Below are 19,659 nucleotides of genomic sequence, written 5' to 3'. Positions count from 1 at the left end.
AAAATTCTGTGAATCTAGTAATTAAAATTATATATCAAAACCAAAACAAAGACTGAGTGATCTAGTAAGAACAAGAGCGGACTACTACTATAGAGATTACATACATGTTTTATGTAAACCAGTTGAAACTGACAATCACATACTTCTGAATATGTTAACTGGTGTGAAGTAAGTATTTATGCACTTCAAATATTTAAACTTGTAATTTTTTCCCTAACTGCGCTCTTCAATAGTCCATTGAGAACTCTTCATTTTCCATTCAGTAAAAACAAGGTTTAAAATTATATATATACAGTTATAGCTATTTAAATGAGTGCTAATACTGGGACTTGAGGATTTTAAAATTACAGCTAGAAGAATAGTTAGAAGAATTAGTTCTTTTGATTTTATCTTAAACACTTGTCTAATGGCATGTCTTACACACACGACATATATGTATGCAAATTGTGGCCTTCCTTCAATGTCACTGAAAACTGTTGACATCTGCTTGCTGATTAGTAGCATCATGTTCTTGTCAGGAATGAAAAAAAAAAGAGGAAGCACAATAACGAGGAGGAAAAAGGAACATTTAGGCTGAGAAACTGGAACAGAGCATGCTCTTATCACAGGAGCTGGACTTTATCTAAGTCAAACCAGCAAGTTTAAAGCTTCTTTTTAATTTAAGATAGCTGTTCAGTTCACTAAATATGCTTATCTGTATTAAACAAGAACAAATGAATGCAAGTGATGAATGTAAATGACCTGCATGGGTTGTTTCAGTTGAGAGTTTTTTTCTAGTAAAAGATAGTCAGGAAAAGTCACAGAAACTGAGATAAAAACTTGGAACTTCTCTGAAGAAGCTCATACTTCAAGAGCAGTTTTCACCCCTTGGCACTTCAACATGCTTTCAAGAGAGATAGAGCCACTGCAGCTGTTCAGGGTGGCAGTCCTGGCTTCTCTTGAATAGTACACATAGAACAATTATAACCTGGAGAGGATACAATCTTACTTGTCTTTCAGACCCCTGTTACAGCTTTGATCCTGTTCAGAGTCCTCACTAGCATTAGCGGAAGGTTAAGGGATGTTCATAAAGAACAAACAGAAGTTAAGAAATATTAGCAGAGGAACAGAGCACATAACAGATAATAAATATAATGTTTTGGGAATTCATACTTTGAACATGCTTGAACAGTGTGTCATTCTGATCCTTCTCATTTCAGAGAGGTTAGAGCTGAAAAATGTCAGAGAGGCTAACAAAAATTACCAAATAATAACTAGGCACAACTAAGTGGTTGAGGAGTATGCAGAATACACAAGGCTGTCAACGTCAGTAAGACAGAGATCCATAAGGGAGTAAGTCTCTTCACTGTCAGTGGCCAGTCTGTTTCAGTGTGATCACAAAGGGTTAGAAAATGAAATTGCCAAGCACACGTTTTAAAGAAAACATGTTACTTCCTAAAATATACAGCAGGGCCAGAAATATCTTAGAAAATGGATAAAGTGCCTCATGAATAAAACTTTTCGTGATCTGAAGGGGAGACCAGATCCACTGGAAACAGTAACTAGCTGCAAAAGCTCCATGCTTTCAGCAAGACCAATCGAAGGTGAGAGAACGCTCTGCACTGCAAGCTGGCACCAACACTACGCTGCCTTTACCCCACACTTTGGCCAAACATCTGCTCCTGGGGCACTTTCCCCTCCCAGCGCTGCCTTCCGAGCCACGGCCCCGCAAGGACACCAGCCCGGAGCCTGCTGTAAACGGTCTCCGTTTGGAATTCAGGCGCGGGCTGCCGAGAGAACTGCAATGGGCACGGGGCAGCGCGGCACTACAGAGCGGGCTGGGGGCACGGACCTGTGCCGGGGCGGCGGGACGGGAGTTCAGCCTGAGACCCGGCCCCGGCCCCGGCACCGGTCCCCCCGCCGGCAGGGCCGCGCCCCGGGGCGGTGCTGGCGCCGCGCGGACCCAATGGCGACCGGGGACGCTACTGGCGGGGCGGGGCGGGACGGCGGCGCTGCCCGTGGCCAGCCCGTGGCGGCAGGGCCGCACCGGGGGCGCCCATTAAACGCCGCCGGGGCGGCTGTGGTGGGAGGCGGCGATGGCGCTGACGGCGGGGAGGAGGCGGCAGGACCTGGACAACGTGAGCGCGGCGGGCGGGAGCGGGGCCGCGGCCACGGGGACCCCGCCCGGGTGAGCGGCCGAGCTGCCGCTGAGGGTGGGCGCCGCCGGGCCAGCGCCTCGTGTTCCGTGCCGTCTCTTTCTTCCGCCTCTTCCTGGCTGTTTTCCGTCCGGGTGCCCGAGGCTTTATCTGTTTCTTGCGGGGACGCCCGCCGGCCCAGGCGCGTCCCCAGTGGCCCTCTCCGAAGGGAGGAGGCCGCCGCGGCCCCTCGCTCCCCGCGCTGCCCCTCCCCAGCCGGGCTTGAAATACCCCGAGGCATTTGGGCCTGGACTTGTTTTTAATCGAGGTTACTCGGGGCCTCTTATGACTCCTTCAGGTTTTCTGGGTTATTTTTCCACAGGCGGATCCTGTCTATGCCATCTCTGGATTATGCGCTGTTGGCTGGCATGACCACGGCGTTTCTGTGTTTGTTTGAATGTTTCTGCCCGCCCCAGCTGGAAGCCTGCGTGGGCAAGGCTTGCCGGCTGTGGCTTGTTCCTGCCTGCCCTCCTCCTGCTGGCGCTGGGCTGCTGTGGAAGGGGTCACATGCTGGAAGTGGATCAGGGAGCCAAGGAGGCTAAAGCTTTAACCTGTGCTCAGCAGCAGTGCCAGACAAGTCTGGTTTTAAGGCATTTTGGCTTTTGACAGCTGTGGCTTTGGCTCATCTTAATGAAATGAAACCAGTGTTTGCTCCAGTTAGGAAGGACACTTACTGGGTTTTCTTTATGTCAGATTGACTGCATGGGATCATCCTGTCCCATGCTTTAATTCTCCTCCTCTCCGTGTTGTCTGTAATAAAATCTCTGAAGAGATTACATAATCTAGTGCTTCCTAATACTAGCTGTATTTTAGGATACAAAGATGGACTGCAGCCAGTCTTGTAAGAAAGTAGCATGGTCAAAGCTCTGATAAAGCTTTGTCTGTGATGGAGTGCACTGATCCCTCATGGAAATGAGGGAATGGTGAAATGCAGAAATGGTGAATCATTTGTTCCCATGAGACAAAGGATATTGTCCTAAGAATTTCTGGGTTTGTGGGAGATGTGAGCTGTTAACCCCACTATTGATTCTGTGATCATAGAATGGTTTGGGTTGAAGGTTCTTTAAAAATCTATTTCTAACCCCCCCTTTGCCATGGCCAGGAACACTTTCTACTAGACCAGCTTGCCCAAAACCTCAGCCAGCCTGGCCTTGAACACTTCAAGGAATGGAGCATCTGTAGCTTCACCAGGCAGCTGTTCCAGTGTCTCTCCACCCTCATAGCAATGAATTTTTTACTCATGTGAAATCTAAAGAATTAGTTGAGATGCCTTGGCTGCTGGAGTGTTGGTCCTTGCTCTCAGAGCTTAAAATTACACCTGGCCTGTGAAAATGGGCGAAGGAGGGTTAGAAGGCATCTTTGCTCTTATGCTTCTAGATTTTATATCAGTGCCATAAGAGGAGTGCCATTTGCAAAAATTTAGGTGTGCAGTAAAAGGTCATTTTACCAGGCAGGTGTTTCGGTAAGGTCATTTTCAGTCAAAGACTAGGCTAGTTAAAAGGTGTCAAATAGTTCACACTCCTCTGTGGCAGGGCAAGTGGAGTGTTCGCAGTTCTAAAATAAAATTGGTTGTTGACTGAAATAACTTTTGATGACTCTTTCTTTCGCTGTAGGCAGTTGTGTGCAGGTGAAATAACTCTGGGGAGACAATCACATTGTCCTCATTGACATGAAGTATAAACCTAGGTGAAATCCCTCTCTTCCCGTGCTAGTGTCTAGAAGGATGGCATGTTTCATTTGTCTTGAGGTTTATGCTGCTTTTTCTTATGGCAAAGGGTCCTCAGTTTATAAAAAAAGTCCTGAGTTTATAAATCAGTAAATAGTCTGGTGAAACCTGGCACATCAGAAGTCTGGAGTGGGATAGGGTCTGCCCTTGTCGTCTTGTTCTGGGCTGTGGTTGGTATCATGAAGAACAGCAGTGAAATCTTGAGCTGTTTTATCTTCTGAGGCAAGGGATGTAACAGGATGCTAAGGGAGAAACTCAAGCACTTTTGGCCATTGTAGTGCCTTGTGTATGTTCCACTTAATGTGTATTGAATGACCTTGTCCTGGCCTGAAAGGAGCAGGGATGCATAGCTGTGGGGCAAGTTCCTTTTCCAAAGTTTTCCCCTCCACCCATACTTAATTTTATCTTCTACTTAGTAAAAGACACTACATTTGAGCTGAATGTGAAGTCAAAGAACTAATGCTTGGCTCCAACATGGCACAGGCAGGCTGCATTCTCTCTGGTGCAGGCAGAGAATGTCTTGCTCAGCACTTGGTAGCACCTTCTTCCCTCTGTGAGCTGCTGCTTCTTTCCTGCCTGACTTCAGCTCTAGTTACTGCTGCAGGTGTTTTGACACGTCAGTAGTATCAGAGGCTGAATACTCAAAACTGTTGCTGTTACACTGCAACTTGTTGTTGTCTCCAACTGTAGTCAAACAAAAGTAAGAACAACAAAGAGTTTTGCAGTGCGTGTATAAAGCATGTGAGAGGGACACTTTGTCACTTTTCCCCATAAATATACTGCTGCTTCTGATATCTTAGGGTTGAAGTTCTGATACTTGTAATACATTTTACAAGTACACTGAATTTTACATTTTACACTGAAGGCTCAGTGTGATACTAGGAAGTAGATTAGTGTTGGATTCCTCAGGGACTGAGTTCTCACATAAAGATATGTTGAGCGTTTACCTGGAGTTTAAGAGCTTTTTCAAGATATTAACCTAGTGGGGTTTTCCCCTCAAGGCTTGATTTGCTAAGAGGAGATTCCAAACCCTTTGTACTTTACTTTTAGAGCTTACCTGTTGCTATTGTTTGCCTTTCCCTTCTGTTCCAGGGTTCTTTGGAAATAACACAGAGTTTGGAAGATGATCCTCTACTGGATGCACCACTCATTTCGTCTCATGCATTGCATTCCCAGCTGAGGCCAAGATTTCATGCTATCCCAGCAGTTCTCCTTGCCAATTTCCTGTTGCTAATACATGTAAGTTTAAGAAGCATGATTTCCCTAAGAAATTTGCTATCTCTCTTCTGAATCCTTCAGAATCCACTGTTCATGTGACAGAATTCTGATTATATGACAGTGAATTGCATATACTGGCAGTTCTTCCAAACCAGTGAGGTCCACTTTGCCAATAGTTTTTGATAATGTATATGCTATCAAATACTTTCTGCCTTCTTGTTCTGGTTGTTGGTGCTGTGATACATCTTGTTAGGAGGAAGAGCATTTTAAATAGTAGTTCTTCTATGCTGTTGGAAATGTAGTTTAAAAATAATATTATTGCCATAGATGTGATATGCTAGTTATAGAGGGCTGAGATAATTTTCATGCTGTGCCTTCTGAGAGCAAACCTAATTTCGAAGAGAAGATAACTCAACAATTAAAGCTGGACTTGCTTGGGGAGTGTTGCATGGTAGTGGATGGAGAGAGAAAATAATCCAAGTGCTACTTTCTGCTCTCACTTCTGGAGGTTAAGAGCAAAAAGCGCAAACACTGAACAGTATCTAGGCATTTATGGAGGCTGGTAGACAGAAGCAGAGTGAGTCCTGCCTAGTAATGGGTTTTTCTTTGGTAAGCTGAAGAGGCTTGTTGTTTCTTGTGTGTGTGTGTGGCAACCAGATATGAAGAAAGAAAGCTGAAGAGCTCAGAGCCTAAGATCTGGCTGAAATGTCACTTTCATGTCTTTTAGGGACATGGGTTAGTGATGGATGTGGTAGTTTTAAGTAAAGGGTGGACTTAAGGGTCTTTTCTACCCTAGTAATGATGATAGTACCAGTGACACGTGCTGTTTTAGAGCTTCCTTAATCTCAAACACAAAATGCAGTGCCCAGTGCTCTTGAGAACAAGTTCTCTGCCAGGACTTTAAAAGCACATACCAACCTCTAAGGTCTCTCTTTGGGCAGTTGTTCAATGTGCTTTAGCCTTCTAATTTTAGGAGTAGCTGTTTTGTGGGCCTTGTAGTAGTATCAAGAAATGCTCCTCTGGCTGTCAAGTAGATTTAAAGACCTCTGCTGTTCTGCTGACTACCAAAATTCCCAATGGAAGCCATGTATCCAGCCTTACTCCCTTCCCCTACCAGAAGAACTCTGTGCCATTCCCTTATAGAAGGCACTCAAATGTGCTATTGGTAATAGAGCAGTGACTATTTTCTGCCAAGCCTTGGGGCTTTGCTATCTGCTACCATAATTAATGCAGCCAAAAGTCAGTCACCCAGATCCTAGGAAACTGCTGCCTATTTTCCTCCCACTTTTTCCTCTTTCCTGCATATTGCGAGAAGTATGGTTAGGTGAAATGGGAAAACTGTGGCATATGTCAACACATATTTTCACAGGTTAAGTCTCGTTGCTGTTGCTGAACCTGCTTCAGTGACCAGTTGGTCCTTGGAGCAAAATGGAGAAGTATCCTTTTCTGTTGGCAAAACAGCATTATAATTGCTACCTTGAGTGGCACTGTGTCTCTCACCGAAAGGATGGGTGGGCAAAACAAGCTTATTGGATATCCTTCCCCTGTGCTTCTGCAAATGTGCATGAACCTTGTGGAGTGTGGAGAGAGGCCAGGGTAGCTTCTGATGCACAGCCTGCCACAGGGGTAAATGTCCTGGAGCAGCTAAGCAGTCATAGTATTATGTGGGAGAACTGTAATGCATCTCTAAAGCAATTTGTATGTAACTTGGAGTATTTCTTCTCCGCTTTCCTGTGCCAGGAAATGGAGTTAGGTAGCAAAATAGCTGTTGTGATTCAGCTGCCTAGTTACATACAATTCTGGGAGGTGGATAGGATGTGCTGGACTGTGGTAGGACTGTGTTTTTGAGGGCCTTTAATTTGCCAAGCCTTGCTTTTCTGAAGGCTTCCCATCAGGAGGCTGGAGAGCAATGTGAAGTGTACAGGCTAGAAATAATTTCATTATGTTAATCCTTTCTTTCCTTTATCCTCTCTGTGAGAACATGCACAAAATTGAACTTAAATGCTACTCTTTATAAGAATAACTTTTTGTATGTGAAAATATGTGGGGTGAAACCCCTGTTATTAAACGGCCCAACAATGCAAGCAAAACATATTTATAAATACCACTATAAATGCCAGCTTCCTGTTTTCTCTTGTATACACTGCTGTAGTAGTTTAGTAGAGATGTAATGCTAGGTCATTTCTGCTTGCATCAGTTAAATACAGCCATTTTCTCTACTGAAATGTATTCCTAACACCTGGAAGGAGTAGAACTCATTGTATCACTTGTAAAATGGCAAGCCAAACAATAAACAGATGAAGTAAAATGGCTGAATTATTCTTAGCTTTGTGAGAAAAGAAGGTGGTAAAAGAATAGATTAAACAAATTATAAAGCTCCCTTTTATTTAACTTCTTAATCTAGCAACTTAACCTATCTCAAGATAATATGGTATTTAATTTATATTTGAAGTAATGGTTTTATGGATAATGTGGGGTACACTCCTATTTTGGTTTGGGTTTCTTTCCTTCTACCTTCTATCTGTCCTCTCTAAAGTCTTTTATAGGTATTGGCAATTGTGTGACAATTATTCCCCTTTCTTGCTCCTTTCCCAGTTATCTAACTCTGGTCACAACCTGAGCAAGCTAAGGGTTTGTCTCAAGAGTAATTTAGTGGTTCTGAAAAGCTAATTTCTGTGAAGAGTGTTGCTTGAAGAAAGTACAAAAATAGGAAATAAAGTGCAAGAGGGTGGAAAGGGGGCAGTGGGATCTTAAATACTCATAGAACAAAGTATGGAGACAAAGGCAGCAAATGAAAGTTGGGTGCTTTCCCTGTCTTCAATTCTGATGTGCTGCTTCTGTCAGTTATGACATGCAGAACACCTGACACCTGACCTGTTTTAAGCTAAGTGTATTAGAAATCATCTGTAGACTTGAGGCACATCCATTTTTTTTTTGTGTTTTGTATATTAGTAGCTCCCCATTTATTTGTGTATTGGTGGGAGTTTTTTGTTTTAAAAATAGTCCTGTTCTGTAGAATGAGAAAATATAGTGTTGTTCTTGTTCACTGAATGAACACAGTAGAGAAAATATTTTCTGTGATAAAACTCTATAAATATTAAGAAAGCCCTGTGCGTGTTCATATACTAGAGGTAATATGCATCCACAGCTTTGCTTTCTAATAAAAATATTAGAAATGCCAAAATATTGCTAATGTTCACTGCTGATGCTGAAAATTTGGAGAGGAGCCTAGAAGACAGGAAAAGTTAAGCATAATGACAGTAGTCTGAAAGGATAAGTATATATACAGTCTGGCTATATATGTACTCTGACTGACAATCTGTCTGGTTTTCCTGACATAAGTGAAAAGATGAAATGGAAAAATATGATGGTAAATATACTAAGGAATGATTACCAAGTGGCAAAGATGCCTACCCAGTGCTAATAACTGACTTTCAGTTACTCTGATGATTCACTTTCCTAAAGTCAATGTGGAGATGATCTTCAGTGGCTGTAGGAAAGTGTTGATTTTCACTTAGGAAATGTCAATTTTGGGAAATGTCAGTTTCAGGAAATATAGAGTGTACCAATAAGATAAAAGCCTGTCCCACAGAGCAGTATTAAGTGTAATTGAATGAATCTAAAAAGATGTGATTTCTCTTTTCTAGGAGCATAAATCAAGTTTTCTTTCAAGTAAAAAGGCATAGTAAGGAGGGTCCAGAAATGAAATAAATTCACTATGAGGACTCAAGGAACAGTGACATTGATTTAGTAGAAATTCTTGGAAGGGTGACAACTACCAGCTCTGTTCTGCTGGAGATTGTTTGCCTTCCTGAAAGTCAGTCTTACTACTTAGCAATTTCAGTCATTTGTGTACTCCCAGGGTGACATGTAGTGGCTGTAACAAGTGTCTAATGTTTCATATGTTACCTCAACTCTAATAAAATCAATTCAGAAAGTAATGCATAATGAATTAACTGCATAATCCTGGTTTTGTGTTTCAGGTTTTTTTTATATATATAGCTAAATAGTGACTTTAAAGATTTTTCTCTCTTCCTTTCTCTTCCAGGTTGCTTTTGTTGTTCTAGCATTTTTAGCAGCTATGTTTTGTTCTTACCCCAATCCAAACCAAGATAAGTGCCCTGGAAACTACACTCACCCACTTAAAGTGCAGACTGTTATAATAATTGCAAAAGTAGTTCTGTGGGTTCTCCATGCCTGTTTTGAACGATACGTGCAGCACCACCACAGCAGAGTCAGAAGAAGAGGTTACTTCTCCATATATCGATCAACAAGGCATCTAAAAAGGCTTCCACTGCTGATACATGCCACAGGTGAAGTGAACTTGAGTTTTTTTCCATCTAAAGCTTTAAACTGTTGGCACAATAAAAGTCTGAGCAGGTTATATTATATAATTGTGTATTCTATATTATGAACTTTTACAAACGTGCCTATGAGCACTTACAAATTATCCTTTAGTCAGATGAACCTCTGTACTGATCTTTCTGGTCTGCCAGATGCATATTGTAAGGAACTGTTTGTAGTGCAAAAATGCTAGCACTGTGAGGTTGAGTAAAACATTTAGTCATTAGCATGTAGTCTTCAGCCATGGAGTATTCAGTCAGCAAAGTATGTGTTTGACTGCTAGTGATCTTGATTTGCATATTCATTTGTCTGGTTGGATATGTGGTAAGCCTGCTAGTCCTTTCAGGAAGTGTGCTGCTCTTCTCTTTTCAAGCTCAGCAATCCACCTAGATTAATTGCTTGTTGCCCAAGAGCTCTCTGAAGTCAGTGAAATCACCAATTTTCTGACCTTCACTGAGGATGTGTAACATTCAGCTCTGTATCTGACTGCCTTTCTCTACTTTCTATTGACAAAAGGTGGTATATAGAAGTGATTTAACAATATTTTTAAGTTACATCTCTGGAAAATTCAGCTTTAAAGTGTTGGTGCACTTAACTGATGAAGCTTTTCTACAAATCACTTTCAAATCTGAAATCCATCTAACTTAAGGGGATTTTTTCCCACAAATAGCAGTGGAAAAGAGCAGAGTAATGGCTTCTACAGTATTTTTGGCTCTAATGATCCCACCTCCCTCCTGAAGTAGATCTTTTTTTCACCAGAAATAATAAGTGAAATGGTCTATATAGGAAGCTAGCTTTCTTTCCTCAGTCTCTTTTTAAAAGAGCTAGTCAGCTTGATAAATGTGCAACACTTCGGGCTCTGGCCACTAGATAGAGCTCTGAAGATGTAGAAGTGTTTGGAGTGCAGTGAGAAAAGCAGACTACAGGAGGATTAATGATGTAAAAGGATTATTTCTGCCTGTTGCAGTGTAATTGGCAATGCTTTGCCCTGCTTTCAGTCTTAGATGGAGCCCACTTCTCCCTACTAGACAAACTGGGCATTTGTGAATGTTCGGATGCAATCAGGTGTGTGCTGTAGAATTTTGATCATCTGTTGTTCAGAAGGTAGTTCTTCCATTACTGCAAGCATCCTGCCATGGTAATGACTGCTGATACCACTTCCTTCACTTGACTGACACAGCAGGAAAGAGAACTGCCCAGTTCCCCAGCTACATTAATGGTCTTTATAAATTTAGCTCTTTATCCAGACACTGGTCTTACACATTTTTACAGGAAGGAAAAAAACGCTTCACACTCTGTATCAGAAAAGATTTTTAGATTTGTAACTTAGTATTTTTTCTCCTTGACTAATTGTACTAATTTCAATTAAACTTTCAGTTATGTTCAGATATTAAGATAAGAGGAAGTGGAAGTCTGTGTGAGTAGGCTTTGAAAGGAAGGTGTTAAGGGTTTTTTTTTTTTTTTTTTTGCTCTGTTAGCCTAATTTAAATATATTTTAAGTCCACTACTTGATGGAAAATACTCCCTCATTTTCATGACTTACATGATCTCTTAGGATCATGTAAGTCATGAAAATGAGGGAGGAACTGAAAGAATGAGTAAGATGAATAGCATCAACAAAGCCAGAAACAGTTTTTAACCCATGTACCTATTTAGGTGTTTCTAGTGTGCTTCTTCCACCCTTGTTTTTTAAGTCAGAAGAATCTATAAGAAAACTCCTAGCTGTCTACCATTACATGTGCTGAAATGAAACCTCATTTTGCTACCAGCAGGTATAAGCTTGCATGTTAAGGAAATCAGTTGAAGGGGCAAGCATGGTATGAAATGGAAAAGCATTACTGAAGTGTTGTGGCTTTTTGCAGATACTGGGCATGAGAAAGCATTAATTAATTTTAAATAGCTAATAAAATTAGTGTATATTTAAAATATAACATTTGTTTTCTAGGTAATACAGCCCTACTCTTGATTCTGTCGGTGCAGCATTCCTTTCCTGATCACAGCAAAGTGTACCTGTATCTTATCCTGGGAGTCCTGAGCCTGGAGATGATTAGTTCCCTGACATGCTTAGTGATTTACACAGGTGAGAGAGGCAAGCTTAGCCTTTTTGTGTGACATTCATTATAGCTGGTACTCAACTGTTTGTTTGCCCTCACAGTAGTTCACTTGTGGTACCCCAAGGCGTTTAACTACCATTATAAATACAAAACGATTCTGTGCTTGTAGAAGGAGAACTAAGGCAAATCCAAAACAAATTGAGAAAGGTTGTCAGGCTTGATTTGGTTCCAAGGGCTGCTAAATGAAAGCTCCATGTTATCTCAAAGCTGTTAATCCAGTGAAGTGGCAATAAATGCCTAATTAATTCAAAAAGTGTCCTGTGAACAGGTTTCTCTGTTTATCAGTGTTTCTCAAATGCATGCACCACAAGCTGTGAAGCAGTAAGAGCTAGCTGGCTTAGTCAGACCTGTGTCTGAGGGGTTTGCGTACCTGATTGTGTGATTGTGCCTTTTCCAGCCTCTTCCTCTTTCCCTGGTCCCACCCCAAAGGCTTCAGTTTCTCTTTGACATTAAAATGGAAGGTTCCTTCTAGTGAATATTTAAAAGATGCTTGGGTTTTGGAAGCTGTGATCATATCAAAACACTGTAGTGCTTTATAAATCTGTGAGGCTTTGCTTTGTGCTGTCACTGTTGGTTTGTAAGATTCTCTGCTTTAGATTTGGTATAACTTATGAAGACTTGATAAAACACTTGCCTTTAAACTTTGCAAAACTATCTAAAATGCTGATAAATAAATGATTAAAAGAAAACTTTGGTGTGCTCATAGTAGTGCAATGGCACACAGAGAAATACTGCCAAGTAGCTTGTTCGTCTAGGAAATAAAACCTCTTCTGTCTCTCCTGCAACAGCATCAAAAATGCACCAAAAAATCAGGTCCCAGCCCTAAACTATGTCTTTGTCTTACAAGTGTGCCAGGAGCCTGAATGCTGCAGGCTTGCCAGGCTTTCCCCTCAATGGCCCAGCTTGGCTCAAGTAGACTGTCCTCTGGAAGAATAAAGGCCAGTGATGAGGGAATTCTATCATGGCAGTGCTAGAAAACTATTCCAGGAATGCTACAGATCATCCCTTCTTTGCATATGCATACTTACTTTCCTGGGAAACTCGGGAAATAAGAGATAAATTGTAAAACTTTAATAGAATGTCAGGAATTCCAGAGAAGTGCTATTTCTAGCCCTGAGGCCTCCTGGAGCTCCAAGAACTGTATTGTGTGACTCTTACCTTGACCAAAAAGGTTAAGTGCAAGAAAGATGACCTGCATAGTAGTAAGGTCTGAGCTTGTACTTCTGTAAGAACTCTCAAACTATTTTTCTGCTTATTTGTCACCAAAAGGGTATTGTTTCCTGACTTGTACTTATGCCAGTTCCTGTGACTTCAAATTCATTAACCATGTTTGTGCTCTCACTGTAAGGTTGTCTGCTTTAGGTTTGGTGTAACTTACAAAGATTTGATAAAACACTTGCCTTTAAACTTTGCAAAAGTATCTAACATGTTGATAAATAAATGCATATACACAGAAGTTGTGGGGTGCACTGTTGTGCTTTGCAGCTCAAAGAGGCTTGAAGAGGGGTTCAGTGAATCCTGTAATGAAGGGGAAGAGTTGCATTGCTAGGAAGGAATAAGGCAGTGTGTTCTACCAACAGCTACCTTATCTCTTGAGCAGCTCCAAATCTACGTAAAATTTCATTCTCTAAAACTTGGTGTACAAAGCTAGGGCTAATTTTTATGTGATGTTACACCTGCTGCAAGGTGGAGAAGACTTCCAGTCACCCTCAGTTGCTTTTTCCAGTGTGTAGTGTAATTTGTTTTCTTGTTCTCCATCCCAATGCTTGTTGAGGTAAGTTGAGAGACTGCTTGCATGTCTGTCTTATCTGTAGTGGTGGATTTTAAGGTTTTTCAACATTCTAATATCAAATTAAGGCTGTACTGAGGCAAAACAAATGTGTTTGGGCAATTTTGAAAATACCCTGAGAATCTGTAGCAATAATGACATTCGGACGTCTTAGAGCAGAGTATGTGACTGGGTGGAAGCATGAAGCTTCTTTAATGGGATAGTTTTAAGGGCAGCCTTCAGCTGAGGTTTAGAATTCCCTTCTTCAAGGCAAGCACTTAGCAGATACAGCTAAGATAGTATCAGCTGAGCAACAATGGGGACACTAAGGTAAATTTACACAAAAAACTACTGGCCCACCCTTTTTTGTATTAGTTTTGTATCATTTTGGAGAGAAGGCAGCACGAGTTCACATATTGTTTCTTCACAGTGAGGTAATTATTTAACTATGAGAATGAGACATAAAATGCTTATCTGTAGAAGGTTCATGTACCTGACTTATTTCTTAGTTCAGTAATTCTGTCTCACAAATCAGGGGTATCTGACTGTAATTCTAGGTACTTCTTTTGCTTGTTGGACCTGTTTATGAATTGTATGATAGACAATGTCCTGTGAAGGACTACTGCCTTCCCTAAAATTATCTCCATGCAGCAGTGTGTATATATAGCTGTAGGATGCAGAGGGAGAGATTCAGAAATCTACAAGGAATTGCTGTGATTGACCTATAATAGATTTGACATATATAAATCGTTCAAGTGAGGTAAAAGTGCATGGAATGAAGTACGATACAGACAGCTCTAAATGTCAGCTTACTATTCTAAGTTTTTTACTGCTAGGATAGGGAGTAAAGCTTTAAAAGACTTACTAAATATACGTATTTAATTACTTTCTCACATACTTCTAATATCACTTGAATAAAAGACCAACATTCCCACAAACAACACATGTTGAGAATTCCACATCCATTCCTTTGTGGTTTTATTTGTAGAGAAATACCGTCATAGAAATAACTAACCTTTGAGCCTAACTTGTAGTTAACCTCTGGAGGGCCTTAGCATTGTTTTAGCAGGGTGGCCTGTAATAAACCCCATCATAGTACTGACTTGTAAGGACACTCCTCTGTTACAGTAGTGTGGATTTCTCACAGAGCTGCACTGTAATGTTTTTTGTGGCATTAGATGCATTGTTTCACAAGCAGCCCTAACTGCAGAGTCCCAAATGCATACTCTGGATATTTTGATATTTTCTCTGAATCAGGATCTGACATTGAATGGCTTTAAATATTTTCAGCTTCCTTTTCGAAATAATGCAGAGGGTGCCTACAACTTTTCCCACCCGTCCCACCCATACATCTGTTAAATTTAGCCTTAAACTTTATTCACAGGTGCCCAGAATGACTTCTGGGTTTGATAGCCAAGGCTGCTTGGTTCGCAATGGCTTTCTGTAGCAAGCCTGCCCTTGTCTGAGCTGGCAAACAAGCTGCTGCTTCACTGCAGCTACTCTAGTTTAAGTAGTATTTATTGAAGAGTTTAAGCTAGAAGTTCTGAACCAGCTACCAGTACAAAACTTCTTAAAACTGTTTTATGCCATTTTACTTAGTTTTGCCTGAACTTGGAGACTGAATCATGGTACCCTGTAAAAGGCAACTAAGATTTTACCCTCTCTTAGGTTGCAGAATAAACTTTGCATATGTTCAAGCTTCCTCAGTCAGGTGTGCTTTCCTTTTCCATTTCTCAGATTATTCCTTTATTGTCTTTCCATCTCCTATCCTAACGTAATCTTAGGATCATCTGTTACAGATTTTTACAACTTGGGCTCTGGTATTAAAGCTGCCTCCCCCTCCCCACTTTCCAACTAATTTATAAAGCTTTCTTGCAGTGAAAATAAGCAACTTCAATCGTGCCAAGCCAAGACCTGACATAATTGAAGAAGAAAAGATGTATGCCTACCCTAGTCACATTACCTCAGAAGTTGGATTCAGGTAAGAATTCTGTATTCATTTTGTGCCATTTTCAGCCATGGCATATCGGCAACATGAATGGAATTGCATGATTTCCTGTAGACTTCCATGCAATCTTAGACCTGTCAGCTAAACCAGAGGTGGGGATAATAGTTCTGAAGGAACTATGTATAAGCCTGCTGTTTTAGATGCACAGATGAGATGCAGCAGTCTTGTACTTTCTCCATAGTAAATGACAGTTTACTATGGTACAGAAATCCTCAAACATAAGAATGGAGGTGATTTGACAATTTAGGGCTGGTTACATGAATCTTTAGTATAAATAGCTGTGTTAATTCAGGTTTAGTTAATTTTATATAGGATTTAAGGAAAGATAGACACTGTTACTTAAAGCAGGCCTACAGAAGCCTAGCTGCTTCAGCTAGTTTTTTTCAGGGAAGGAGATGTATTGTGGGCAGTTAACAGACAAAGAAGAAAACTGAGCAGCTCTGTTCTGTGCCAGCAGTTGGACATGAGATTTTAGCAGTGGATTTGGAATGCATTTTAAGTTTGGGAAGGAACTTTTAAGGTGTGGAGGGCATTTAAGAAGTAAGGAGGGTCTCAGTGGGAGTAGAAGCTGTCCAACAGTAACTGAGACTGTCCCAGGCACTGAGACTTATTTTTCATTTGTTCTTTGTGTACCTGTCAACTGCTCATTCATTTTCCAGTTGCTGAAATCAGTCTTGTATGACTTAATAAAAACTAGTAATTGAAAATATAATGTATTTCTTACAAGAATTGGAGATTTTCTAATATACTATGACTTGCTTCTATATGTGCTGTCTTTATGAAAGGTTGACTAATGAGAAATGACTAATACTTTGGGACTTTCCCTGGTATCACAAATGCAGCATGCACATGCTTTTATGGAAGTTGGAAGTAGGTGTCCAGGATACAGGAAGGATTTAGAATTGTCTTGAATTTTGATACCATGTCTGACTTCCATTTTGATATAAAAACCATGGTGATTGCATGGTGGACCTCATTTCTTTCTCATTCATCTTCTCCCCTGAGAAATTCTCAAGTGCCCAGGGAATGTGTCTGCAACAATGACCAGCTGAGGAAAAGATTGTGCTCCTTTTTGATTAAAGAGTGCAAACTTCCTGTGAGAACTGATTGCAAAACCGTTATTTTAATTTAGCTCTATACAACTCTGACTCTCTTTCCCTTGGGAGTTAACATCTATTGAAAAGTGAATCCTGTCAGCCCTTCAGTTGACCTTGTTATAAGAATGTTTTTTGAATATCATGACCTCTGCAACCTAAGCTACTGATCAGAAGCCTTAAGTTGGCAGTGCATGTTACTGGTTAAGGTTGCAAGTTTTCTGTTTAGAAAACTTGTGTTCTTTACTTTTCCCAGTTTATCTACAGTAGGTTTTTAATTGGACCTAAGCTTTGTTTTTCCACTCAATATCCTTCTCAACACTTTCTAAGAATTATGAAATGGGCAGTGTTCCTCTACAAAATGCTGTAAGGCTGAGGAACAACTTTCTCAGCACTAAGATGCTCACAAGTGTGCTAGGAGGGCAGATTCCAAAGTCAGAAGGTCAGCTGAGAAGAAATAATATGTAAGGAAAGAACAGACTATACTCAGGCATTGGTACTTCATCTTGTTGTATCTTAAAAGTTCCTAATTAGATTTGACAAAATTCTCTACTTTTCCCCCCCTCAATTAAGTGAGATTTAATAAATGTTTCAGTGTTTCTATTGGAGTTAAATGGAGAGATATCTGAAAACTGGATATATTTTTAAGGGGGGAGGATAGTTGTACATGAGGTTGTAGATTTGAAGTAGCACAATTTTTTGGTACTGTTGCTGTCACGGTATGTGACAGATATTGCTGTATATAGTAGCATAAAATGTATGCTACTCCAGGTTAATCAATTTCTATCTTAAACAGCTTATGATCTCCCACAACTGAACAACAATATTATGCCTGCTCAAAACAAGCTTCCTAATATGTGTGGGAAAGGTTCCATGCTTTTACTACAATTCTAGCGTATTGTCTATATTGGTTTCTTAAACAGTAAGATCCTCACTCTGTAACTGTCTAGCAGGAACTGTGTTCCTCAGTTGTATGTACATGGCATGAAGTTCAGCCAGACTTTCTCTTCCTGCCTTCTCATGCAAAACAGAGTTGGACATATAGCTGTCGTAGATTGCCTCTTCCCTCAAAAATTAGTTGATTCCAGCAAAAGTGAAACTAAAGAAACAACTGTTTAAGTATGTGTTAATTAACTCTGATATTTCACATATTAGAAGGCTGCTGTCATTTACTGAAACCCATATTTACTTTTGTTTCTTCAAGGGAAAATTCCAGTTTAGAAGAGTTAGTTGAGAAGCAAGGAGATATTATAGAGTATCTTCAGCGACACAATGCACTGCTCAGCAAGAGACTGTTGGCGTTAACATCTCAGCAAATCAAAACTTAACAGCATTTGGGAAACTCCTGCTGGAGCTCTGGGGAGGAATGTGAAGTAATGTAATATCCAGACTGGTTTGTACAGATGTGACTCTTCAATCATCCTTCACTTTTTGAAGTACAAGTTAAGCTGGAGGGATAAGCTCTGCATACATTATAAACCTATTACAACTGGACACTCCGGCTCTCTTCAAATCATCAGTTCTGGAAAAAAGTTCTGCAGCTTCAAGGATTTTTAATTCATCATAAGTTAAAGTTGGACCTGAGTTAATGGTTTCACTTTGCCCAGTTGTTGCTGTTATTTTGTACTGCTATGTAACCATTAAGCTTCAGGCTACCAAAGTCTTTTATATTTCTGGAATTCAAATTTGTTCTCTAGAAAAATCTGACTTTCCAAGGGATGTATGTGCAGTTTCTATTGCTGAAGCTGAGACTACATGTGTTCTGTCACTGATTCTCTATTTCCAGGGATGGAGGTTGATTACTTCAGTAATCCAATACAGGTACTTGTTTTCTAGATGTCTCATTTTCTCCGTTGTCGGGTAAGTGAAAAAATTTGGCATCTAACTTGGGATTATAAAAAAGTGGTGGGTGCCCTAAAACTGTAACTCTCACAAGGTTATGGTACAAAAACCATGCCGTGATAAGCAATTGTTCAGAATTCTGGCTTTAAAGCTCTTAAGAGGGATCCTCAGGGCTGATGACTATCCCATTACTAGAAGTTTGTGTTAGTAACAAGACTCCTACTCTGCCAACTGAACTAACAAAGCAAAAATACTTGAGCATGAGCTTTTCTGTTGATATGGTAACTAACTTGTGTTGAATGCTTTTAAAGATGCTGTCAAAAGTGCTTGTTATATACTTGCTCTTCACTTTGGCCCTTCAAGAAGGTCAGCATCTTGATTCAAAAGTTGAAGTGGTGTATGTGGGGAAGTGGAAAGCAGCAGAAGACAGAAAGGTCTTTTAGAAGTTGATGAAACAAGAATTCTTGGTTTTAATTTATGGTGAAGTAAGGCTGGTGAAAGAAACATTTTTTTCTGGGTACTATTTTGTCTACTAATGTAGACAAAGAATTATTTTAGAAGCCAATACCTCTCTGGGGATAGGATAATCACAAATCAAAACTGGGAAGAAGACTCTTAAGAGGAGTGGTCTTGTAGTTGAATATAAGAAAGGAAAATTAATTCATCCTACTTTGGTGTTAGGGCACAACTGTAGAAGTACCTAGATAGTTTAGTGTGCAACAAATATGGGGGTTGTCTCATTCAAAGGAAAACAAATATTGGAGGCTTTCCTGCTATCCAACACTAGACTGTTTCCTTAGCTGTTGTTTCTTGAAAATGCAGCCAGAATTTTATAGTATACATGTATGGAATAAAGTTATTTGTTTTTAGGACTCAGGTTTTGATGTGACTCTGTATGTCAATTTATATCATTTCTATGAAAAGCAGTAAAATGTGACTGTGAAATTCATGCACAATAAATGCAACCAAGGAAGAGTGTGAATTCTGTTATTTCCAAGCTCTTGTACATCTGGTTCCAACAGGCAATCTGTGCACATTTTTCTGTTATGCTGAAGTTCTCATAGCAGTGTTGGAACTTAAAACTAGCCATACAAGGATAGCTGTACACTTGTTTTGAAGCTTTAAGTTTAGTTTTATTCCCCTTTCTGAGTCATGTTTCTTTCCATCATGCTTCAGCCTTCCTCTGCCACTTGTGTTTCTTTCCAACATTGAGAAGGATGCTGCATAGTGAGGTAGAAGAGTTTTCCTTTGTTTTGAGGTCATCACTCAAACCTTCCTCTTCTCTCTGACTGCTCAAGGTAAACCTTGGATTAACCAGTAGTGTTGCTTTCTGTGGAACATGGTAGCTGGAAAAAAAAGCAGGTGTGCCTT

The 19,659-nt window shown here is 40.4% G+C and overlaps 1 protein-coding gene across 1 annotated transcript; it reads left to right on the top strand.

Moving 5' to 3' along the window:
* The first annotated feature begins 1,979 nt into the window (after positions 1-1,979).
* TMEM192 (transmembrane protein 192) lies at positions 1,980-19,270 on the top strand. The gene is made up of 6 exons (XM_009101175.4): positions 1,980-2,117; positions 4,993-5,139; positions 9,167-9,431; positions 11,408-11,542; positions 15,223-15,325; positions 17,651-19,270. The coding sequence occupies exons 1-6, from the start codon at positions 2,076-2,078 to the stop codon at positions 17,772-17,774; spliced, it is 816 nt and encodes a 271-aa protein (XP_009099423.1). The 5' UTR covers positions 1,980-2,075; the 3' UTR covers positions 17,775-19,270.
* The last annotated feature ends 389 nt before the right edge of the window (positions 19,271-19,659 follow it).

This window comes from Serinus canaria, chromosome 4 (assembly GCF_022539315.1).
Source record: "Serinus canaria isolate serCan28SL12 chromosome 4, serCan2020, whole genome shotgun sequence".
Lineage (NCBI taxonomy): Eukaryota > Metazoa > Chordata > Aves > Passeriformes > Fringillidae > Serinus > Serinus canaria.
This window is presented reverse-complemented; position numbering and strand designations above follow the sequence as displayed.